The sequence below is a fragment of the Psittacula echo genome (genome assembly GCF_963264785.1).
Source record: "Psittacula echo genome assembly, chromosome: 3".
Taxonomy (NCBI): Eukaryota; Metazoa; Chordata; class Aves; order Psittaciformes; family Psittacidae; genus Psittacula; species Psittacula echo.
The window spans coordinates 81,924,699-81,950,742 of NC_137736.1; the positions used below are offsets into that span (position 1 = coordinate 81,924,699).

At 38.5% G+C, this 26,044-nt stretch overlaps 1 protein-coding gene across 2 annotated transcripts in view; it reads right to left on the bottom strand.

Moving 5' to 3' along the window:
• Window positions 1-8,766: 8,766 nt before the first annotated feature.
• Window positions 8,767-26,044, bottom strand: part of NDFIP2 (Nedd4 family interacting protein 2) — a 45,642-nt gene continuing 28,364 nt past the window's right edge. Inside the window, exons 5-8 of one of the 2 annotated variants that reach the window (XM_080613779.1) lie at window positions 18,626-18,750; window positions 15,985-16,051; window positions 12,369-12,474; window positions 8,767-10,521 (exon numbers count right to left, since the gene is read on the bottom strand). In XM_080613779.1, the coding sequence (XP_080469905.1) occupies window positions 12,371-12,474; window positions 15,985-16,051; window positions 18,626-18,750 (296 nt within the window). In that variant the 3' untranslated portion in view covers window positions 8,767-10,521; window positions 12,369-12,370. The remainder of the gene's footprint in view (window positions 10,522-12,368; window positions 12,475-15,984; window positions 16,052-18,625; window positions 18,751-26,044) is intronic. The other variant, XM_080613780.1, reaches the window with a different exon arrangement.

The following is a 26,044-nucleotide window of genomic DNA, read 5'->3' on the forward strand; positions in this document are numbered from 1 at the left end:
CATTATGGCCCCACAGTCCTTGGATGAGAAGGGAGCAAACAGCTGATGCTTATTTGCTTATGAAACAAAGTCTTTAGGAAAACAGGATTTCACAAAGCCCAAACCATTCCATTTGAAACACCACAGACTCAAGTCTATTGCCAAATCCAAGGCAGGATCCTGGGGGAACCCAGGGGACTGGCAACTCTGGAAGTTGTGGTGTCCTCAGCCACAGGACAGATGTCCCCAAAGAGCAGAGAACACTGAAAGCTGGGACAAATTGCTCAATTGAACTTCAAAGACAGAAAAGCAATTTTCCTATAAATGAGAAACTCTTTAGCAAGCTCCAGTGTGACCAAAAGCTATTGTTTTCTTAAGAACCTGCAGGGCATATATTTTAAAAGGTACTTTAAGGTGCAGTCCAAAAGCTTTTCAGTGCTGATTCAGATGACTCCATTTTGGACATATGGCTTTGGGTGGAAAAAAAGCATCACTGGCAGATGCATCTCTTGATCTGACTACATTAATCCTTGGTGAGTAGCTTAGACTAGACGACCAAACTTTCAGGCTGATGAAATTAGATGACAGGAGTCCTGCTGCAAGAGATCCAGATATTTAAGCCTGTAAGTAGTCTGAAACAGGAATCACAGGAGAACATCCACGTACCACGTATGGAGAAAAAGGCCTCATGGAAGTGTCAGTTTTAGGAACAATTAAGAGAATTCACAGCATCCAGTGCTCTGAGAGCTAAGACGCTTAAACAAGCTGGCAGAAAATAGTGGAAGGCCCACCACCCCTTTTCAGTGCTTGAAATGTGGGCAATTTATTAGACTGGACACTCTTTCTCTCAAAACGTTTTCTCCCCTTTGTCACTTGACAGCTGAGCAGTTTCCAGGGCTGCTCAGTAACCCAGAGGCTTGAGCTACACCCTTCCTCCTGCCAGGATTCACTTGTCAAGAGAATGCTCAGAGCTCCAGGGTGCTGTGGAAGGAGCCACTGAGCACATCCCTCATCAAAGCTCAGCCAGTGATGATGACAAATGAGGACAATAAAGTACCGGGACAAGCTGCCATGCTCTTTGGGGTTTCAAGACCCAGCTGAAAAAGTCTTAAGCAATGTGCTCCAAATTCGGCACTGGCCCTGCTTTGAACAGGAGCTTGCACCAGATTAGCTCCTGTGATCCCCTCCAACCTGAATGACTGAATCTGCCATGAGTGTGGAAACTACTGGTCCAAAGGAAAGCTACAGCGCACAGATAGGAGCTGGGATACTTATGGAAGGATATTTTCATTTGTGCCAAACACAGAAATAATCCTGAGATCAGGAATTCAGCTTCAACTGTTGCACACCCAAACAATATAGCTAAAACTGGGCTCGTAAAGGAACTTAAATGTTATATACATCAGCTTGATACTCATTCCTTACTATTATGAAAAAAAAAAAGAATCTAGTTAATATGGATACTCCAGATGTGTTTAAGAGCATGTTGCTGATGCTCAGACTGGCCCAAAGACATATGTTTGAGCCTGACAAAATCTGGTTTACCCAAGTTGCAGCCAGCCATATCAGACCCAAGCTGGCTCTATACTGAAATTTCTGCACAATATTTCCCAGTAGTCCAGATACTAGAGAGACAGCCTAGGAAACCAAAGACAGCTCTGCATGTACCTAGTTCAGCTGCAACGGCCTTTCTAGATCAGGATCTGGGACACAGAGTGCCTGTGCTAGCTTTTCCAAACTCAAACCTAAATCAAAGCTCATAGCAGTACAGTTGCTGTGTCTGAAGTGATGAGCACAGAGCTGGCAGCCAAACAAGACCAGCGCAGGTGCCATGCCCATAGCATTCACTGATTCATCATGTAAATATAAGCTGCCTCTGGACAGCTGAGAGTTAATAGTGTGGCATTTTTCAGTTGAAGGGCAAAACTATTCTGCATTAATTAGGAGCACAAACACCACTGGATTGCATTTTATGCATTTCACAATCCCCAGATCTGGATTAAATCACACGAGCTGTTTAATCCCTTTTGTAACACAGATGCAGTAAAGAAGATGGGGAGTGGGACTGCACTGAACACTGCACAAGCATTAACACAGGCCTTAAAAAAAAAAAAAACAAAAACAAAACCCAACAGAAAAAACCTCCTAAATAAATGAAGATTAAAAAATCACCATTATCACTACAATTTACAGTTCAGGGCTGAGATGCAGAACAAAAAAAAAAACCCACCACCACACCCAATCTTTTCTCTTGATATAACGGAAACGTGTATGCACACAAAATACAGTAAGTCACTTTATAGGCATGGACCACAGAGATCAAATACTACATATAGTACGTATATAACCCAAATATAATTATTAGGAAGACTGTACAAAAGCCACAGGGAAATAGCAACAAACATACAGAAAAAAAAAAAAAAAAAAAAGAATGTTTTTGGACAACATTTGTTGTCCCAATAGGAATTCCTACAGCCCATGTAGGAATTACTAAGTTCATAGAATCATAGACTAGTTTGGGTTGAATGGACCTTAAAAATCATGTAGTTCCCACCCCCCTGCCATGGGCAGGGACACCTTCCACTAGACCAGATTGCTCAAACCTACACCCAACCTGACGTTGAACACTGCCAGGGATGGGACAGCCACAGCTTCTCTTGATAATCTATTACTTCTGAAACCTCCCTAAGTAATTTTCACGTTCACAGTTCAAAGAAGCATGACCCTCTAAGAGCAACCAAATAAAATGACTCAGCCTTTGGGCACTATCACATTCACCCTTTAGCTGTCTACATTGCCCAAAGGAAAAAAAAACTTCATACAAATTAAATGTAAAAAAAAGTTAGAAATAAGTAAAAAAAAAAAACCAAACACTCCAATACGAAAAATTTAATATGGTACTTGAATTTTTTAATTCACTGAAGTATGAATTATATTAGACACCATTAGTAAAAACTATGGGTGTTTTGGGCTACATTCCTCCTACGGCTGTTGCTGTTACTAGATAGGTAACGTTTCTAGTCAGCAGTAGTTTCTTTTAAAAAGCACAAATTTTATGAGTAAAATGGTATTTCTTAAGAAGCCAGTCGATAATCTTAGTGACTGCTTTGTACCAGGTAGTTATAAAGAGGTCCATCCAAGGCCAGGACCAAGTGTTCATGAACACATCACATCCATCTATGAGATTTTAAAACACATGCTGGGAGGGATGTGTTTTTCCATCCATAAATGAACTGGTAAGAAAGCTGCCCGGCATCATGAGATTTGTGACAAAATACAAAGTTGAAAACACTGACTTCTTCGTTAATGTACACCTCAGTGTCGTAAGAGTTGAGAAAGCTACACGTGCCAGGCAGATTGTTTAATCCAAGACAGGGCTGCAGACTGCATCCCTGCTGGCAAGGCAGGGAAACAGCCAGAGGCATTTCCATGGGGCCAGCTACACTAACAACTGCTGGCCAAGCGCCCTCCTGGACACCCAGCTGGGATCTCCTTCTCCCCGTCCAAGTGGAGGAGAGTTTGCTATTCCAGTTGTCCACAAGAAGAGAAGAAAACCTAAGGGCCCTTTTCACAGATAACATAGATGCACAAAGTGACTGGTCAACTGCGGAGAAAAGGGACAAGCACTGCACTCAGACATGCTCCCATCATCTCACCAGAAACATCAACTATGCCAGCTGATGCAAACCCAGAGTTAAAGGTCCAAGCACTCCTCCTCCCCTGTGAAAGAGAAAGTACAGTGAATCTCTGCTTAATACACAGCACTCTCATCTTGAACTTGAGACACAGCCAGGGCACACAGTGTAGCAGCACTCACCATCCTTATGTCGGAGGAGTCAGGCCAAGCCATACGTAACCTGCCAAGTCCAATACATCACACCAGCTTTCAGTCAGAATTCAGAAACATTTAAGTTTCTGAATGCATAACACTTACCATTTTTTAATCACAGGATTATGCTGTCAGTGTTTCTTGCATTTAATGTATGCCTATGTAATGACTAACACCAGCAGAACTGGAATGAGTGTTGCGATTTTCCTACCAAAAAAAACCCAACCAAAACCCCAAAACTTTGACTCCTCAGGAAAAAATAGCAACACTTGAAAATTCAAAGTACAATAACACTACAACTGGCTGCCAATAATTATTTACAATAAAAATTCCTGGTTTTGCTTAACCATAGTGTTAGACTATTCTCAAAGTAGCAGCTTTTAAGTGGGATGTGATTCACATTTCAGATAGAAATAGTAGTATTTGGCTTATCAATTTAATAATAATAATGCAGAATTTATTTCCATTAGTCTGTGTATACAGAGAAGTGAACTGATAGGGCTGGCTTCAGAAGATCCTTGTTCCGAGAGGCACAGAGGTAGATCTGATGCATCAAAAATTGCTTGTCATCCTCCAAGATGAAAATCCATATAAAAACTTCCAGTGAAAGTTGCAAGAGATACTGTCAACTTAATTCACTAACTAGAAGTCAGTCAGAGACCAAAGAAGAGCTAAGCAATGGTCACGCAAGTGCTCATGCTACCAATTACATGATGATTAACACTGGCTTTATTCCAGTAAGGCTTCCACCAGCAAGACCTGCAGACTTTGCTCAAACACCTGGTCACCACTAATGGAAAAAATACACCTGAGATTTCAGGCTCCAGAAGCAAGCACTCCCCAACTCCTGCAGCAGCAGCCCACCAATGCTACTGCAATTATATTGAACTACAAGCCTCAATTAACGAACACATCCAAGTAAAGCATACTTTTTAGCTATTTTACTAATGAACAATTTATAGCAGCAGCCTGCCCATGTGAAACTGGGGATTTGGAAGTCATGGAACTACACCAACCTAAAAAATTAAGAAGGATGGGCATCCGTGCAGCAATGTATAATGAAGAATCAATGAAAAACTTCTCATATTACACTAAGGATACCCCCACAAACACAGAGTTTCTTTAACCACAAGAAAAATTAAGAGTGAAGACCACAAGAACAGATGTAAAAACGCGGGGATAACCATAACCATCCCTCAGGATGAAAGAATCAAAACATTTTAAGATTGTTTAAAATATACCTTTCCATTTTACAAACAGAAAAAGAACAACAGCTGGGGTGACAATGCTGTTTGCAATACTTTATGAACAATTACGCATCAGAGAAATGTTTCAAGTTGATCATGCGGGCACTCCAGGAGATAAACTAAAATATACTGAAACCATATTCTGCTGCTGCTTTAATTCCACTTGCATACAAAATACTTATAGCAGGTGTATTTTAAGCATTTTTTAGTTGTCTGAAAGTCATAGATTTTAAAAAGTTGGCTTACCTGTAACATACGGAGGTATGAAAATATAAACCATCATTGCAGAGAAGTAAAAAAAGCAACTTAATAATTGCCAGGTGGTTTATTTACTAACTGCACACAACATGCAGTAGGGCAGCCCTCTGCCTGTCCTTATGGCATGCACAGCAAGTGCACAGAGAAAAGAAAAGGGACATGGAAAAGGAAAGGATTTGCTAAGTAAAGAAACAGATAGTAAAACTATCCTCAGAATTATCAGAAAAAAGGTAGGATCTTGGGATAGTGGAGAACAACATACACAAGACAAACAGTACACTGGGCTCCACAGTTTCTGGGTAGCTTATGCCCAATGCTCTGACAACACCACCCAAGTCTTGGAAGGCGAACGCAGGGACTGTGAGAATGAAGACCTTGGGCCCACTGTAGGAGAGGATCTGGTTCAAGACCATCTTAAGAACCTGAATGTGCACAAGTCCATGGGACTTGACGAAATCCATCCACGGGTCCTGAAGGAGCTGGTGAATGAAGTTGCTAAGCCACTGGCCATCATATTTGAAAAATCATGGCAGTCAGGTGAAGTTCCTGACGACTGGAAAAAGGGAAATATAACCCCCATTTTCAAGAAAGGGAAAATGGATGACCCAGGGAATTACAGACCAGTCAGTCTCACCTCTGTCCCTGGCAAAATCGTTGGAGCAGATTCTCCTGGAAGGCATGCTAAGGCACATGAAAAACAAGGAGGTGGTTGGTGACAGCCAGCATGGCTTCACTAAGGGGAAATCCTGCCTGACCAATTTGGTGGCCTTCTACGATGGGGCTACGGAACTGATGGACAGGGGCAGAGCAGTTGACGTCATCTACCTGGACTTGTGCAAAGCGTTCAACACTGTCCCACATGACATCCTTGTCTCTAAATTGGAGAGACATCAATTTGATGGGTGGACCACTCAGCGGATAAAGAACTGGCTGGATGGCCGCACGCAAAGAGTTGTGGTCAACAGCTCAATGTCCAGCTGGAGACCAGTAACGAGTGGTGTCCCTCGGGGATCGATGTTGGGACCGGTCTTGTTCAACATCTTTGTCGGTGACATGGGCAGTGGGATTGAGTGCGCCCTCAGCAAGTTTGCTGATGACACCAAGCTGTGTGGTTCGGTTGATATGCCGGAGGGAAGGGATGCCATCCAGAGGGACCTCGACACGCTTGTGAGGTGGGCTGATGCCAACCTGATGAAGTTTAACCATGCCAAGTGCAAGGTCCTACACCTGGGTCGGAGCAATCCCAGGCACAGCTACAGGTTGGGCAGAGAAGAGATTCAGAGCAGCCCAGCGGAGAAGGACTTGGGGGTGGTGATCAATGAGAAAATGAACATGAGCCGGCTTCAGTGTGCGCTCGCAGCTCAGAAAGCCAACTGTATCCTGGGCTGCATCAAGAGGAGCGTGACCAGCAGGTTAAAGGAGGTGATCCTGCCCCTCTACTCTGCTCTCGTGAGACCTCACTTGGAGCATTGGGCACGGTTCTGGTGTCCTCAACATAAAAAGGATATGGAACTGTTGGAACAAGTCCAGAGGAGGGCCATGAGGATGATCAGGGGACTGGAGCACCTCCCATATGAAAACAGACTGAAAAAGACGGGGCTGTTCAGCCTGGAGAAGAGAAGGCTGCGTGGAGACATTTCAGCTTTCCAGTAACTGAAGGGGGCCTATAAGGATGCTGGGGAGGGATTCCTTATTGGGGACTGTAGTGATAGGACAAGGGGTAACGGGTTCAAACTTAAACAGGGGAAGTTTAGATTGGATATAAGGAAGAAGTTCTTTAGTGTAAATGTGGTGAGGCACTGGAATGGATTGCCCAAGGAAGGCGTGAATGCTCCATCCCTGGCTGTGTTGGACAGAGCCTTGGGTGACATGGTTTAGTGTGAGGTGTCCCTGCCCCTGGCATGGGGGTTGGAACTAGATGATCTTAAGGTCCTTTCCAACCCTAACTATTCTATGATTCTATGATACGCTATCACATTTTAGCATGATTAGAGGAATGCATTTTTTCCTAATTGAGATATATTTATTTCCATACCAGAGATTATTCACCTTCCCTTCAGAAGTCAAGAAAGCAATACTAATTTAATGAGATGAGCCTTCTGCTCAAGTGGACAATGCAAGCAACCACACAGGAGAAACTAAGGTGCAGTACTATGGGAAAACATTCTCAGAAAGCGGAAAAGAGATTAAAAGCTTTTTGATGTTATGACAGCACGTTAATAAAACCACTTTTTTCTCACCTGCTGTCATCATTTAAAGGGAGAGAAGCAGACCCAGAAAGAGTAGGGTGTTGAAACCAGGTAAAAATGTGTTGCAGGATGAGGGCTGTGTCCGTACTGTAGCTAAGACAGCAAAGTGACAGCTTGGTCACAACCTCCACTCCATAAGAGGGGTGGAAGTGTGAGCAATGGATCAGTTCTGAAATGCATTAACAGAGTCACAGTCTATTTGAATTATATTCAAGCTGTCCATCCTCCTGTGGTGTCCACATGAATAAAGTAGATGACAAAACCAAAGAAATTACATTCATACCAGTCGCTTGAATAAAATGGCAGTTTCTCTCTCCACCTCTCTTTTCCAACTGTTTTTGCCCCAAACTTCAAAGCCTTATTTGCATTTATACAAAATCTGTTTACAGTCAACTTCATTGTGATACCGGAGATTCCCATTCCCCCTTCTCCCCACCCCCCCCCCAACTAAGACACAAAGCAAAGCTGGCCAGGTGTCTCTAAACCACAGAGCCAGCTGCTCCTAACCCAGGCTCACAGGAAATAGCAAGGAAAATATGCAGCATTTGACACATCTGGAATAGATTGCAGTCTTTGAAAACAGTGTCCCAATTCCCTTCCTCCTGCTGATGAGATTTCAGGCTACCAAACTGCTGCATCAACTACAGAGGATTAGATAACATGTGTATGTTTTTAACCCTACATATTCTTTCTGTCCAAATAAGAAGGTTTCCCCAGTAGTCCAGAAAAATAACAAAACACAATGAAACCATGTACCTGTATGAAGCTTTCAATAAAACGCAGTGGAGCAAACAATTTCATCAGAAGACTGCTACTTAATTTGGAAAAATTGGTATAGTTGGGAAATAGAACTAGTTGATAATAGCAAACATAGAAAATGAATCAATACTACGTGCTTCACACAGCTGTATCAATTCATTAAAGAGAAATGTCCTTACAGTTGGTTGCATCAAATGAGATGAAAAGAAGGGTAGAGAGGATTGGTTAGTACTCATTTTGCCAAGTGATTTGTCTAGAATTCCATGTTGACACAAATATTGCAATGTGTATTTCTCAATATGAAATATGAAAACCCCCAAAAGTGTAAATCTTAATTAGCAAAACAAAGCAATGTTTTATTATCCTCTTCCTTTTTGTATGGACAGTGAATGTAAAAGAGCACAGAAATAAACAGATCAGTTTAGAAGGAAATCCCAATCCGATATTGAACATAATGCTAGATTTTTATTCTTTCCATAAAAACCTGGGAAGTGGAGGTGCCCTTAAAGTTTTAGTCTCTGTCAGTATCTCTGAAAGACCAAGAAAATGAATAATGTGACCAGTTTATATATGCATATTTTAAACATTCATTATAGATACAAAACCGAATACAACACTAGCTTAAAACAACATAAACCTCACTGTTCTTAAAGTTAGTAATAAAAAGGCAAAATTCTAATATAAAAAGAAAAACTGGAGGAAGTATTTGTAATTTTTTCCTCAAAGGTGCAACCAACAGCCAACGTATTTTTGCAACTGAGATTCCAGTTGTCCAAAGGACTGAGAGATGTATTCTCCTACTCAAGGAGAATCCTAAATTTCACAAACTTTAAAGGAAACCACACATGCATGAAGAGCAGGCAGTACCCCTTAAAGAGATGATATTTATAAGAAATTAATGGTAAACTTTAAAGTGAATTTTAAGGAGAGGTGCAACACATATTTTCTACTTTCAGAGCTTTAAAGGTAAGATAATTTTTTTTCTACCTCTTTGTAGATTATTTCAAAAATTACCTTACATTTAAATTACTTTATTCTCAGGAAATGGCAAAGCATTTATTCTGAACAAGCACTGTAAGATAGCTACATGATTTTTCTTTTGAGAAGCCCTCAGTGTGGGCACTGTATTTATACTAAGCTCAAGACTTCTTAAACAGAACCAGTGTTATACTCTGTCTCAGGAACAAAGGTGCACCTATGGGGATTCAACTGCATGACCAAGGACTAAACATATAAGGCTGTCCAGCCCTGCTAACGTGAACAAGGCAGTGCTAGGTTAACAGTTGGACTTGATGATCTTAAAGGTTTTTCTCAACCTAAACAATTCTATGATTTTAATGGGATCATGCATATGAATAACATCTTTCAGGCTCAAGCCCAAACCAGTTAATAACAATGCATGTGAGGAAAGTTAGGATGAGACAAACAACTCAACGCCTTTACCTCCAAAATTACATCTAATAGTAACTATACCCTTAATAAGCCAATTAACAAAAAAATATGTGTATAGCTATAAGATTAAACAAAATTTAGAGCATATGCTGTTACAAAATATATTTTGACATATTTCCTAAGAAGCAATTCAAACAGTCATTTATGCAGTTATTTACAGGGGGCTCAAAGTGGAGTATCATTTTAAGCAAACCAGTATATTGGTTTGAATTTAATAAAATATTGGCAAATACAAGTTTGTGACAACAAGGAATTTGGGGTTTAGCAAATTTGAAAAGTGTTCTACACAATCATTAGATGAATCTAAATTATAACCCCCCCCCATCTAAACGGGTTAATCTGAATCATTTAATGCATTTCATTGTATTCAACGTTCAGATCAACAAGTCAGTGGTACATACACGCTGTGAAACAAGTTACCACTTAAATCTTTCAGACACAACAAGCACAGATTAACCGAGTTTGCCTGTACCTAATCTATAGTAACAGATGGTTTGTTCTTACTTGAATACTTTCTGATAAGCACATATACAAATGTGCTAAAACAAAAGGCAGCAATTATAAATATTTACTAGAATGACCAGAATTGGTATTTGAGCATAAACCATCCCATCATTTGTTTTTGAAGCCGTATCTTCACTAATTTGTCTTCTGGTTTTAGTAGTCTTCTATCCTATTAACTTGCAGGGTTACAGATCATCTGGAAGCTTCACACTGGTATAGGAAAGGAATGTCTGTTCGATGCAGTCTGAAGATAAAGAAAGAGCTGTACTTCAGTTCATTGCAGTGATTCACTAGAAGGAGCATTGCTAACTGATGTTAAACCTAGAACCAGCAAAGCAGCAGCCTGTCCCCCCTCATGTCGGAGAAAAAAAAGCAATACCTGTTGGTTTTTTATCATTTCAAAAGAGCACCTGAAAATATTTTGTACCTGTAGAAGTAATATTTGTTATTTATTAAAAATAACAGTCACTGTAGAGGAAGTTACCTGTCTCTGCAAGAATAAGGATATCTAAGTGTGACAGCAATTAATCTGAACTTTTTGTTTCAATACTTAAAAATGCCTAAAAAAAAAGTAGCATTTGTGTGTCCAGCTCTGTCAACACTCCCCAGACCTTATCAGCCCATACCTCTCAGTGATGCTTACAGGTAAAGAAAAAATTCAAAGACACTGAACTCAGACAGAACAACTCATTAACTTCAGATAATGCTGAATTAGATAGTGTTTAGTCCCAAAGCAGAATTGTAACTGCAGGAGAGCAGAGTCACACACCTCATTATCCTATACTCTCATTCTGTTCAAGCTACAATTTTCAAATACCAATTAGCCCAAACAATTGCTTTTTAGATAGTACTTTTAAGTTTTACTGTACTGAAATCTAACAGATATTTTCCATCTAGTCACTACAAATTTTGGTATTCTAAAGAGGTTACCACATTACAAGGAAAAGGACCAATATGTAACTACTGTAAAAAGGAAATGCTGCCATGTAGTAACCAACTTAGATTGGCAACTAAAAGGCATTTTAAGTCCCAGTTATTTAACTATAACTTATTGCATAATTTTGACCAAACAGCACATTAGAAATAAATACTATGTTACAGTTACATTAAGACACTTCTTCCATTATCAAGAACTATACTGTAGAGCATAGATATTTATCATCAGCTGTTTTTAAATATCACTGTTTTATATAAAAGGAGATATTTTTCTAGCCAAATAGTGTCTCAAATTTTTTTCAGGCTTCAATAATGTGTTGCTCGTTATTTCATATCAATCCTGTGAGCAATATTGGAGAAAAGCTATGAAAACCTGCTTTATTACAGCAAACATAGCTTCTCAGTTAAGTCAAAATGCACTGTTTTAAGCATTTTAAGTAGAGTGCAGAGTAATGGAAATATTACAATACTGATTTCCAGGCTTAAATTTATTTTGTCATGCAACTTAAATAAAGCTGAATACAGATGGAGACTCCTGGTTTAAATGACATAGTGACGTCCAATAGGTCCAGCTACAGGATAAAAAGTACTAAAAAGAGAAAAAAATCGAGTGGATATGTGCCAGACTAATTAGTCAGCTACCTAAAGGATATATAAAGCACACTGTTGCATTCACAGTAATCATACTTGTACACAACTGTCTTAATCCAGTCCTGTAAAAACTCATCTATTGTTTGCATGTTCAGAACCATGTCAATCAGATTTAATATGCAGGCAGATTAGCACTTCCTAACTTGCTGACAAGAGGTTGACTACTAAAGCTAGTGTTTCAAGACAAAGGACAGTATTCTGACACGCAGCAGATACTGTTTCTTGATTAGGAAAAACAACAGTTTCCTCTTCAATTTTGTTACTGAATGTTAGATCCAGGGAGGACTGGAGGCAACGAGGATGCTCTATTTACTTTAAAATTCCATGACTTCAAGAGAGTGCAGATATTTCCAAGTCCATGTAGAATATACACGACATTCATGACAGATGTTCAAAAGCCATGCAACTTCTGTTAGGTGACAGAAGTTTGATTATTTATTTTTAAGTATTTCATTCTTCTTTGTTTTCCTGGGAAAGATAATACTACCACTAAAAATTGCTTACCTTTAGTACAAGAAAAAAAATCTTGTTCTGTGAGCAGCTGCCATGCTTTCAGACATATTTCTGACTTTGAGATAATTAACAAAGCCTCGAAAGAACAGGAGGAGTCCTGAAAATGTAGAAAATCCACAAAATAAAGAATATCAATCTAAGTACACACTCACAGTATTGTTATTTAAGTCATTAAAAATCTAGACTATACAAAGTAAAGCAAGGTCTTTATGCATCATTCATAAATCCAACAGGCAAGTCTCCTGCTTTTATCTTCTGACATAAGGATATCATCTGCTAAAAAGACTCATGAAAATATTTCAAAAGAATAAGAAGCGGGGAAAAAAAAAAAAAAAAAAAAAGAGAGAATAGATGCTGCACATTCTTTTCAAGTAGAACTTTTAAAACAAGTTACCAGTGTGTTAGAAGAATACCCAAACCACAAAACATATCTTTAAAATATTTAAGATACAGGTTTGCAAGTCAAAAGAGGGGGAGAGAAAAAGAAAAACAAACCAGACAGTACAGACTGCTGTAGCAACAAGCCAATAATAAATTAGGGTAGATTATGGCTGGAGATTTAACTGGTGAGGAAAATGCACCTGTCCAAGAGGAGGAAGAATAACAGTCAATTCAAAGAAAATTACTAAACATGTTTGATTACATTTTTTTTTTGTCAACTCCAAATTTCAAATTATTTTTACATATTTAAAACTTAATTTGAAAGAATATTTCCATTCTGATGAGAGGAACAATAGATACAGAATAGTCACACAGAAGTTACAGCTGCAACAATGCAACTCACTAACATGATGTTGTCAACATCATTTTACCAATTCAGAGATTCACTGGACACATGAACAAACCTAGAAAAACACATTGTTGCATACTGGACACAGCTTTCTGGTCCATTTTCCACCACTAAGTAAACTTCAGATTAATACATTCATCAGTTGGATCAGGAAGAATTCAACAGAGATAAAACAACCCTCCCAAAGAGTGGGAGACTGAAATATGAATTCCTCATCCAGCGGAGAGAAACTTGAGCCCGTAGAGCAATTCTCCTCCTTTAATGAACACATATATGATTATATGGATACATACACCTATGTATTAAGATTCCAATATTCAAATGAAAAGCTAAACTTAAGTTTAACAAATTTAGCAAAAGATTTTATCCTTTTCTCTTGCATCTTAATAAGCAAACTCTTTGGTTACACTGATATTTCCTTACCTGATGCACTTTTTGTTCCTGCTGCCCTGGCTGAGATACTGACTTTTTCCTATAATCATTTCATCCCTAAAGGATTTTTATTTGTGATTTTTTTTAACCTTTTTTTGCTTTTTTAAACCACAGCCTCATTAAAACAGACATGCAAACGAAAACAAACAAACAACCAACCCTCCCCAAACCAAAACAAACAAATAAATGCCAACAAACACATCAGTGTGTTAATGAGTGGAACTCTGACCTAAGCAAAACAAATTTCTGTGATTAAAATGAATTCTGTCTGGAGAAGAAGGCAGCAAGATCTGCATCAAAAGTCTGTTACAAAAGCTGCTACCCCGATGCTACCGGAGATAGTCCCATGTTCAACTGAAAAGCAGCTGAAACAGCACAAGGTGGGCAGGCAGCTGTTACGGTACTTGAAAGCATATTTTCTGCATTACACACGTTGGAAAACCAGTCCAAGTTCAACCCATATTTTATATTTCTCTAGTTAGGAAAAAAATAAAACAAAACACCACCCCATTTTCCATTGTGTTCCTCAAAAGAAACATTGGCTAACGTTTAAATTTTAAAGTTAGAATTGTCTCTCTCCAATTTATTAACTGTACATGACAGCTCCTTGGAAGTAGACCACTTTGCTTTGCCATGAAGTACAAGCAGATTTTTCCAGATGCTGACAGAAGAGAGGAGAAGATGGCAATAGGTGGGCTCAAGTATGTCAAAGGACTATGAAAAGGAAAGAATCCAACTCAGTTAATTCACCTCTGAAAAGACACAGGACATGCTGCTTTGTGTACTCTAATGGGAAAGTTACCCGAAACAATGAAATACAGATCTGGCTGGCAGTGCTCCCGTGACTTGATTATACTCCTCCATGTTCTGCTAAGTAGCTCTGTTGGGTTAAATCCTTCTATGGTGTTCTAGCAATCTCGTTATATCCGTTTTATCAGTTTAAAAACACTTTTGCCTTTTTTTTCATGCAAAATATTTGCAAGAGAAGCAAACCTTGACTGTTGGATGCATATTGCATGCCTCACAATGCTTTTTATTCCATGATATATTACAAATTCGCAAGTTAAACTAAACTAAAAATAAATTAAAAAAATCTTCAGTTAAGACTGAAAATAAGGCTTTCCCAAATCTAAGAGAGCTACCTTCTGAACAAGTGCTGCAAAAGACAGCAAAAAGAGGAACAACAAATGCACAGTTTTTGCCACAGACACAGTGGGGGAAAATGTTAGGGGAAGAACACACTATTTTCATCCAAGTGAAAAAAATGTCAAATCTCAACCTCAGGCATCAGAAGGTTTGTACCTGAAGAGTCATTTCACTTCTTACTTAAATACAATCACCTCAGAGTATGAAGGCATTCAAGGGAGTGATGCTGTAATGTATCAAACTGTGCACAACAGTACAGCAAGCTAAGTATTAAGAAGTCTGATGAATGCCCTTGAACTTCACTTTAGGCAGACAGAGAAAGTTTTAAACATAGTTCAAGATTTCAGGAATTTCTTGTAAGATAAATATCGAGTCACAAACACTATGTCAGGTTTTTTCTTAGTTTGGTTTTTAAATTTACTCAACATTTTATTCTAACATTTGCTGCTAGCCATTTGAGTCAACTGACTCAAAGGGAAGAGTGCCACCTACTGAACTATGCTTCAGAGCTAGAAAATAAAACGGATAGTAGCATTCACTTCTGTGAAATAAATCATTCCAGATTCCATATTCAAATTATAAAATCCACAGTAAAAAAAAAGGTACAGTGGTTGGGGTTTGGTATATCCTAATTAAAAACAGAAGAGCAGATTTTGAGGCATACAAGAACATGGGCACACAGATCTCTTAAAGGAATGCTGACATCACACAAGCACTGTGATCAGAAAGCATGAAGCCACTCTCTTGTCTGACTGAGAAACTACTGACGCAGTATGCATTTCAAAGGACTAGAAAAGGCCATTTTGTGACTTATGTACAACACAGCAGACTGCCTTCGTAGGATCAGTCACGTTTCTTAAAATTTAATACTTGCCATTCAGGTTTATACATGCAAGTATTAGAGATCACTCACTTTTCAATATGTTCTCTACATGAAGCTGAAGTTTCATTACACAGTTCTGCAACCCCAAAGCAGTAGAAGCAGCTTAAAAAGCACAAACTACAAGTCTCAGGTATGCTCATAATTACATATAAACAGAAAATTTTTGAGCTGAAGGTTATTTGAATACTCCGCAGTTCATACAATAACACCACTATGGTAAAAAATAACACAAAAAACTATCAGCAGCTTCAGAAAAACACACAGCTAAACATGTTACAGAACTCTCATTTACAATGACATGATTCATCTTTAAATATCTCCATATCAAAACAGAAATGTTTTCAACCACCACTTACCAAGTACGAGAAATATCCACCAAAGCCAGTACTGTCCATTGAAATATCCAGTAAAATAATCTGAAAACTGAAATTCATACACAATGCTTAGCTGCAGTATGAGAGATGATTAGGACATATTTAATGCATTATGCAAATATGGGAAGCACAGAGAAAAAAGTGGATTTAAATACAAGTAACATATTCAACTAAAATGCAAAACTGGTATTTCTGCAGCAATTTCACACAAAACTAACACTTCCAGTGTCAGTTGGTCTGTGGCAAAGTTATTTTTAAACTCCTAAAAAAATTATGCGTGTGCGTATATATATGTATTAAAAACTGTGTATTACTAGCCAGAGTAATCTGACATTTTCTACTATAATGAATCACCACTTGTCGATTTTCCTTTTTTCCCCTCAGTGCCTGCATCCCAAACACATTACAGAAGCCTGCTGCTTTAGATATTAACACGAAAAGCCACATTAGTTTAATCTTATCAGACAGGGATGTTCTGCTGACCCCTCAAAAGAAGAGCTTTTGACCTTCTGTATACCCCCTACTGTTAATCGCTGCCAAGAATACCAGCCCCATAAAGACCCCCAACTCATTAAAGTCTTTTCATTTTCAAACCAGCATTCAGTTCCCAGCAGTGAGCTGAACGCAACTAAATGAACCTTGAAGTGGCATTTCAACTGTTCCTGTTAGTGACCATGGTAGACAGTTTTGTCCTCCCTGTGATGTGGGAGGCAGCTGGAGGGCAGGGTGTGAGGGTATTGGAGACAGGTATCTGTGCCTTTACCAGACTCCAGACTACATGCTTCACTGATAAAAAGGCTAATCAAATGTCTCCAAAACTCACATAAGAAGTAGGAATGGGGAGATGTGTGAAAACTTGCCAAAAGGAATAAACTAACTATTTAATAGCTTTGCACACTTTTCATATGCTTCCTGTCCTGCTATCACTAAGTATATTTACTGCATCCTGCCACAGTGCTTCTCATTCACCACCTCTAGGACATTTCAGTAGCATCAACCAAGAAATCAAGTAATTAAGGCATGTAATTCAGTTTAAATAAAAGAGAGAGAAAAGAAAAGAAAAAAAAAAAAAAAAAAAAAAAAGAGAGAGAGAAGAGACTGGGCCACACATGCAACCAGATAAAAATCCAGGACATTTAGAGAACTCTAGGTATAGCTTGGTTTTATTTCAAGTACTGTGCACCAAGTTCCACATGGTTTTGCCAGATCATGTGAATTCTTTAGAGGTTTAAACTTGCAATGCGTTCATTTATATGAGCAATCCAAGAAAAAAAGTAGCAAGAAACAGAATTCCTAAGTAGAACTGAAGAATTGGTACTTACAGTAGCCCTATATAAATACTGGCATTTCTATATTTAGCAGAGTAAGCATTTTGACTCTTCATTACATTATTAAATGAATACTCAATTCCCAAGCAGTTGACAACATTATTAATCCCATCTGGCTTGATAGCCAGTATTTTTAATTCTCTAAACATATATCCCAATATGCTTTTTTTTTTTTTAAAGTTACAATTTTATTTAATTGAAAAGAAGATTTACTAAAACCAGCAAATCCAACACCGGCACATGTGCATTACGCTTACACCTTCTTTAGGCAGAAGCAGCCAAGGCTGCAAAACCTCCCTGAGGGCAAAACTGTGCTTTTGCTCTCTCCCCCACTCTACCCCCCACCCCAAAGTAAAAACTGGTACATAGAGCATATATGACCTTGGGCTGCTTAAACACTATAAAGTTTTGTAGTACTGATCCTGAGTGAGAAAGGGTAGCACAAGCCTTTGGAGGAGCTTGAAACAAAGAAACAAAACAATTTTGCACACACATGCATGCTTGTGTATCACCATCAAAACAAAATCGTTGACATACACCTTTATGAGCTTTCTGCTATTGTCTCTAGGAAGAGAGACAACACACAAATGTCATAATCTTCACTATAACAACTAAGTGATCCAAGATCTCTTTCTTCATCAAACAGGAAGAGTTTTTAAATTATGTGACTCACAGACATATAGGCTTCAAGTTCAGAAAGAATCACTGTGATTCATCTAGCATTCACATAATCAAGCTAAGTAACTTCCACCTGGCTAACCTACCTTTCTGAAAAGCATCTAGTCTTTCAGTGAAAATACCAGAAACTGACCATCTTGGATGGTAAAAATGTAACTAAGTTAATATTCAATTTTGACTTGATTCTATATGCATCTTACAAGGAATAAAAGAATCAGATACAAGGAAGACATTTTTTTCTGAACTGCTCCCTCCCCCAGATAAGCCATTTATAAATCTTTCATACAGGACACCAAAATAACAGTGACATTTTCGGTACTTGCTCCACTTCTTCTGTAGGTTCTTTAGTAGTTATGCAAAGAATGAGTCATTCTGCATTTTATTTTAGTGGAAACATGAACCTAAAATGCTATGTCAGATAAAAATAGATTAACTTCATCTTTAGTAAGCATATATGAATATAAAGAAGTAAACTTTCTACTAAAGTGGAATTTGGGAAAATTCTAGGCACCCTGTTATGCACTGGAATATACTGGCTTTTATTATATATCCTTGAATAAACTGTTATGGTTTTGTTCTACAAACAGAGTCTGTACAGTGTGAATCATGAAACATACCCGAACAATAAGAATCCATTTGATCAGGGAGAGACCAAATCCACAGATTGCACCATACCTTCCAGCTATGGTATTTGTTATACAGAAGGATAAACAAAATCCAATCCAGTTGAAAATAAACGCCACTATAAAATAAAAGAAAAACAGTAGCTTCTGTTAATCTGTATAGCTAAGCAAACAGACTTAACATTAATTTTACTTTTAAACTAATAAGGACATGCTTATATAGTCAGTAATTCCCTTCCGGTAATTCAGGCTTTGAGAGATTGACTTTGAACCCAGACATCCCCCATGGTATAGTCACTTAATAACAAAGCAAATGGTAAACAGGCTGGAACCTACTGCTTTAAACAAGAGAAAATTCCAACATAAAAGGAGGTATTACACTGCTACAGAAATCTAACCAGATGACAGTAGACATGAAGAGTAAATGCAAACAAAGGACTATAACATACAAGACTTGTATTAAAACAAAGAAAAAAACCTTGCTACATTTTTATAACCAAAAAATATAGTTATATGCACACATACGTGCATGTATCAAGGATGCATATTCAGCTTTATCCAGTTTGGATCGAACAGAATAAAAGTATCCGCTCTTGCTCTGTAAACATAGTACAGAAATTAAGGTGAGAAGCTGATGGCTCATTGGTTACTGTCTTCTCTTTTAAATCTATATTCAAGCATAAGACATAAGAAGCCCTGGAAGTTTTACACAGAAGCTTAAGAAACCAAGAAACAAAAAAGACAGTTAGCAGGACTACCACTGTTACTTCAATTAACACTTTTACACTCCCAGTAGTTTTACAAGTTAAAGTTTCATATGTACTTGGCAATCAACAAGATCATGTGTATTGACTTCAGTCTGCGTGCACTAGGTCAAAGTATGGGAATTCCCAACTGGAGTGATATCCCAGCTTTGGAAGTAGGCGAGGGCAACGGAAAAGAAACACACACACACCCCCTGCTCCAAACAAAAGAGCTGGGACAAGACAACAATTCAAGAGTTCTGGAAAGAGCAAGATAGTGGAAAACTGAAAACATTAGGGAAGCCCACAGTAAACACAAAAAACACTGAAGAGGCAAGGAGGAATGGAAGGGTGGCAGAGGAACAAAACCCCTGCACACAAACCCTGAATGTTTCCAAACCCCAAAATCAGGGAAAAAACAAAACCCACATCAAATTCAGGCATTAAATCACCATATAAAAAAAAATAGTTTGTCTTTTAACTAAAAGTTTGAACAGTTAGAGCAAAATATTAGGAACAGAAAATTGATCAAGAGGTTTCTTAAATAAAAGTAAATTTGGGAGGATTATCTATAAACCACCTCTTTTTCTTAATTTAAAACCCTGTTATAATTCCTTCAGCAATCCACATGAAGATGTAATGATTCGCCCATCAATGCAAAATTTGTCTGTAAAACTGCAGTGGGATTCCACGAACTGTAAAGAAATGGAAGTTCCAGGAAAGGTTTTGGAAGAGCTTACATCAACACAGTCATTTTGTAGAAGTGAGAAAATGTCTTGCTTTGGACAGAGCCATACTAACAGACGGTGGCAATGAGAAAGCCTTCTTTTATCCTAGTTACTAATCTTAACAAAAAACAACAACAATGCCCCCAAAAAACAACCCAACAACAACAAAGGCCCACAGAAAACAACTTTGAATAAATGCTGATCAAAATTGGCATATAATAGAATCATAGAACGGTGTGGGTTGTAAGGGGCCTTAATGATAATCTAGTTCCAAACCCCTGCCATGGGAAGGGGACCTTCCATTAGACAACGTTGCTCATGTAAGAACTACAGAATGACACTGTGACCCTAACGTTTACCTTTCTTTTCAAAATACAAGTAATGTATTTGATAAATTCTTTTTAACACAGGATTTCCCTATTTCAAGGAAGCTCTCAAAATCCACCATCCTTTTAAGAGTAACAGATTTCAGAAGCCATTCTTCATTTCATATCTGTTCTTGTCTCAGCATAACAGCTACCACTCTCCCCCTTTCTCCCCACTATTCCAAGCTACAGAGTGACTTTATGACTCCAGTTAACAGGTATGCTAAAAAATACGGAAAATAGACATGCTTCTAATGGACTACGCAAATTAAAGGAATTCACAGAATACTTAGAATAGTTATATATATGAAAAAATATGTAACATAATATTATTATATATAAAGTATATATAATATAGAATATTTTTATATATAATATAAAAATAGATTTACCCATCATAATTATAGGAGGGGAAATCAAAGTTGAACACAATTGCAGTTTTACCCTTCTTCTAAAGGAATATTCAAAATAGAATCTACAGTCACTGCAGAAGTATTAGATGGATGTTTAACACTGAATTATTTGCCCAACTCTCAAAAGAAAAGGCATTGTCATGCTCCAACACTGTTCACAACAACTTTCTCCATCAAGCTAAGCTTAAAAATAGCATGGGGGGGGGGGGGGGGAGAGACTAGCAAGAGGAAGTATCTACTATCTTCTCTAGAAGTATAAACATCCACTATGTGTATGCACCCACTAACTTTCTGAAATATACATGGCACTGCTCAGGAGTTAAAGAGATGACCTCATCCTTCATAACACTTCAGCTTCCCATAACATTCTCATACAGACAATGCTCCTGGTCTGACATTAATATATGCTTTCATGAAGAAGAAAGCCATACCTAAGAGTGAGATAGAAAGACTAACAAGCTGCTACAACCACATTATTAACATAGAATAGTTAGGGTTGGAAAGGACCTTAAGATCATCTAGTTCCAACCCCCGTGCCATGGGCAGGGACACCCCACACTAAACCATGCCACCCAAGGCCTCATCCAACCTGGCCTTGAACACTGCCAAGGATGGAGCATTCACACCTTCCTTGGGCAACCCATTCCAGCACCTCACCACCCTTACAGTAGAGAACTTCCTCCTTATATCCAATCTGAACTTCCCCTGTTTAAGTTTGAACCCGTTACCCCTTGTCCTATCACTACAGTCCCTGATGAAGAGTCCCTCCCCAGCATCCTTATAGGCCCCCTTCAGATACTGGAAGGCTGAAATGAGGTCTCCACGCAGCCTTCTCTTCTCCAGGTTCAACAGCCCCAGCTTTCTCAGCCTATCTTCATATGGGAGGTGCTCCAGTCCCCTGATCATCCTCATGGCCCTCCTCTGGACTTGTTCCAACAGTTCCATGTCCTTTTTATGTTGAGGACACCAGAACTGCACACAATGCTCCAAGTGAGGTCTCACGAGAGCAGAGTACAGGGGCAGGATCACCTCCTTTAACCTGCTGGTCACGCTCCTCTTGATGCAGCCCAGGATACAGTTGGCTTTCTGGGCTGCGAGCGCACACTGAAGCCGGCTCATGTTCATTTTCTCATCGACCAACACCCCCAAGTCCTTCTCTGCAGGGCTGCTCTGAATCTCTTCTCTGCCCAACCTGTAGCCGTGCCTGGGATTGCTCTGACCCAGGTGTAGGACCTTGCACTTGGCATGGTTAAACTTCATAAGGTTGGCATCAGCCCACCTCACAAGCGTGTCGAGGTCCCTCTGGATGGCATCCCTTCCCTCCGGCGTATCAACCGAACCACACAGCTTGGTGTCATCGGCAAACTTGCTGAGGGCGTACTCAATCCCACTGTCCATGTCACCGACAAAGATGTTGAACAAGACCGGTCCCAACACCAATTCTTGTTTTAAATAAAAAAAAGCATTCTTAACTTCTGTTTGACCATCCTCTCCGTGCAGCCGAGTTCTGTGTTCATCTTCTGGAGTCCTACTGCAAGACTAACCACTCTGTAACAACAATCATTTCCTATGCCACAGATCGCTAGCATTTAGATTCATACTTCAGCCCAACTTTCAACTATTGTCCTTTTTTTTTTCATAAGTTTGACACATTTAGATGAAACTCACACTGACTGCCACTGGCACCATGATTTTGGTATCTTTCTTTACTACTCTAATACCATATAGACAAGTGGTACTGAAAAACATAAGATTTTTGAGTTTACACATTCCTGAAGACAGCAAGAGGGAAAAGTAGGTCTATATTAATGTAATTCACATAAAGAGAACATAACCACCAGAGTTACTGCCTTATAACAGCACAACTCAATGAAAAATTTAAAGAAGTTGCTTTTTGGGAGAAGAAGGTTTGGACTAAAGGCCTTTTTTAATAAAAATTCTTCCTGATAGCCAGTATAGCACTCACAACAACTACACTGTACTTGTATTTCTCCTTATACTTTGCAGTAAGATAATCCCAGCCAAAATACAAAGCACAGGATGTTCTAAACCTGACATACAAAATGGGGCTACCCATCAGCTATATCCACAGCAAAAGCCCTCTTCTAAGGGGCAGCAGTCAGCATTGGATTTTTCATATCAAAAGTTAAAGTTAGAAATCAGAAGTCTTTTGTCTATCAACAATTCCAAACAAGCTGGAGTAAAATAATTCAACTTGGCTTTGACAAACAAGCCATTGTCATTCTTCATTCTCAAATAACTGCAGAGGCAAGGCAAAGATTATGTAGAAAGCTGTACTTAGTCATTAATAATTTATTAATTCATGCTTGCTTTTTGTCAGTGCTCATTCAGTTGCAAAGCAATATAGACACATCCTTCCATTACACTCCCACAATTTACAGTAAACAAAAAACCCTTAGTCTGTCAAGTTATTAAGCAATCTTGTGCAAGGTTTTAAGTAATGCATATTGCAATATATCAGGAGATGTAACAATAATGACAAGCATACTAAAATGAATCTGTTTTCCTCAATTGCTGTTGCACTTCATTTGCTGATTTGTTTTACTTAGCTTTCCACAGCTATATATTAATCACCTGTCTTAAGTTTATATCCAGTATCATGAAAAGAAGCCAATAAAACCGGTCTGAAGATTAAGGCTGGTTCTAAATTTCAACACTGGCTCAAGCCTGTGATAAGATTATAATGGCAACTATATCTATATATATATATCTATATATATATATATCTATCTAAAAGCACCCGTACTAAGTAACATCCTTTATTCCTCAATTTGTTTGTCCAATGACTTATTATTTTAATATACACCAAACACCAAAGAGATTAGTATTTCCTACCTTTACTAAGCATAAACTAATACTTACACATCATCATGCACCACTGGAAATTATTCTTTCTGTTCCTTCAAAGAATTTACTCCATTTTTAAACTGGTACACATTTTTTGCTCCTTCCTGAAGGCCTCACCTTAAGTCTGAAGATGATCACTAGAAGCATCTGCTATCAACTTTCAACAATTACCTCCTTTTTTTTCTACTTGGTGATGAATGTTCAAAAACTTCCCTAGGCAATTTATTTCTACTGCTCCATTACCCTTGTTGGTAACTTCTTCTTAATGCCCATCTAGAAGCTTCCTTGTTCCAATTATTTTGCATTATATTCAATATATACGGAGCAACCATGCAAGTAAAATTTTTTCTACATTAAGAAATAAGTTAAGTGATTGTGTATGAAAATCAGCCAGGCACCCCTGATAACTGAAGAGAAAAAAGCATGCCCAAACCAGTTCCTTCATCTCCTTCCGCCATTTGCAATTTCAGTCAAATTACTTCCCCTCTCCTTCTCCTACATGACTGAGGGAAACCTGCATAACATTTGTGATGTGGATATACAGAAGTCAGGTTTCCTACATTCACAAGAAGGACCCGCCCACCAGAAATTTAGACATGCTTACCACTCCTGTGGAAGCATACAACCGAGGCTGTGCTAACCCTGAGCCTGTGCTACAACTCTTCCTTCCAACTTGTGCCTGCTTGAAACCCCCTAAGTAGATACCCTAACTTGTGTGCAGTTTACTGACTGTTTGAAGCATCTTATAGCTTTGAAAACTTTATGAACATTGATTTACAAAAATTTGGTATGGCTATTATCTGTCCTAATACAGCATCTAGGATAGTATGTACATTTTTTTCCAACATCATGAGATTTATTGGTGAGAGTTGTATACAGTGTTGAAATCGTCCAGATGTTGTTCAAAAAGAACAAATCAGATCTCTGTATGATAACTTAAACTTTGGCTGTATCATCAAGCACTTTTCTCCACTTCTTCTTCCTTATTAACCCATCCATGAGGTTCAAATTAATATCCATTATTTCCAAGTTGTAAGGACAACCCAAAACTCCTTTCCATGGTTTCAGAGAATTGAGATGAGGCCCATAATTCCTTCTGGGACCCACAGGTGAAAAAGCTGGTTGATATTTCTCAAGCTCTCTTTGTATTTAAGGGAAAACCATATAAGCCTTTTATTACTACACAGAAAATCTCCTTCACATAATGAATCAGGATGAGACAATCAGATGATTCAAAAGACTTCTGCTACAGTCAGATTCAGCATGAAAATCAAACCCTTTGAGTCATGGGTTACTTGCTTTATCACAATTATAGCCGTGTTCAAAATGAAGAAAAAGCACAGAACTTCCTCCTTTTTGTTGTGCATGCGCATCAATCAAAAAAATCATTCTGAGAAACTCACCTATTAACAAATTCCTCTGACATTCTGGAAAGAGTCTACTATGCCGTATAAAACACAGCAGAGTTAAACATACATGATAGAAAAATTATATTAAGTTGTCCAGTAGCAATATTTGCTGCATTTTACATTCAATGCAAAATTAATATAGTCACTAATATATTAATGAATGAATATATTCATTTACCTCAAAATCAGAAATGGACAAGCACCAGCCCTGACCACTACAGAGCAGATTCTTTGCTCACTAACATAATCACAGATTTCATGAGCAACACCAATTTCTTAAATATGTGATTTTATCATATATAAGAAATAAAAGAAGTTGTTTTCTAACCTTTTCTAAAGTTTCTGAATCAAATGCTAAAGGAAAAACTCCACTTGTTCATGTGAAGGGCTTTTGATTCTTTATATTGGCTCATTCTATTTAGTTATGCTCAACAGAACAGTACTTTATAACTTAGATGGGAAACAGGTTTGTAACTCTCATGCACGCAGCTCCTAAAGCAAACAAAACCCCCAACAAACAAATGTGGCCACTAGATGGCCTCAAGACAGCAATTTCATGCAAGTTGGGCAGCTACCACTAGATGGTAGCTACATATCACGAGTTGACTGCAATAGACTCGTAGAATAGTTTGCGTTAGAAAGGACCTTACAGATCATCTAGTTCCAACACCCCCGACATCGGCAGGGGCACTTCCCACTAGACCAGGCTGCAATACACAGATAAGCTCAGCAAAAGTTTTTATTTTATTATACTTCAACTGAATAAAATGTAATTAAAAAATGCTAACTTCACTATGTCATATTTAAAACAAAGGCAGCCTGCCCCTGCCAGCCCTCCCCCCCAAATCTTTCCACCAATGCTGCATATAACAGTCAGTCACGGGAGG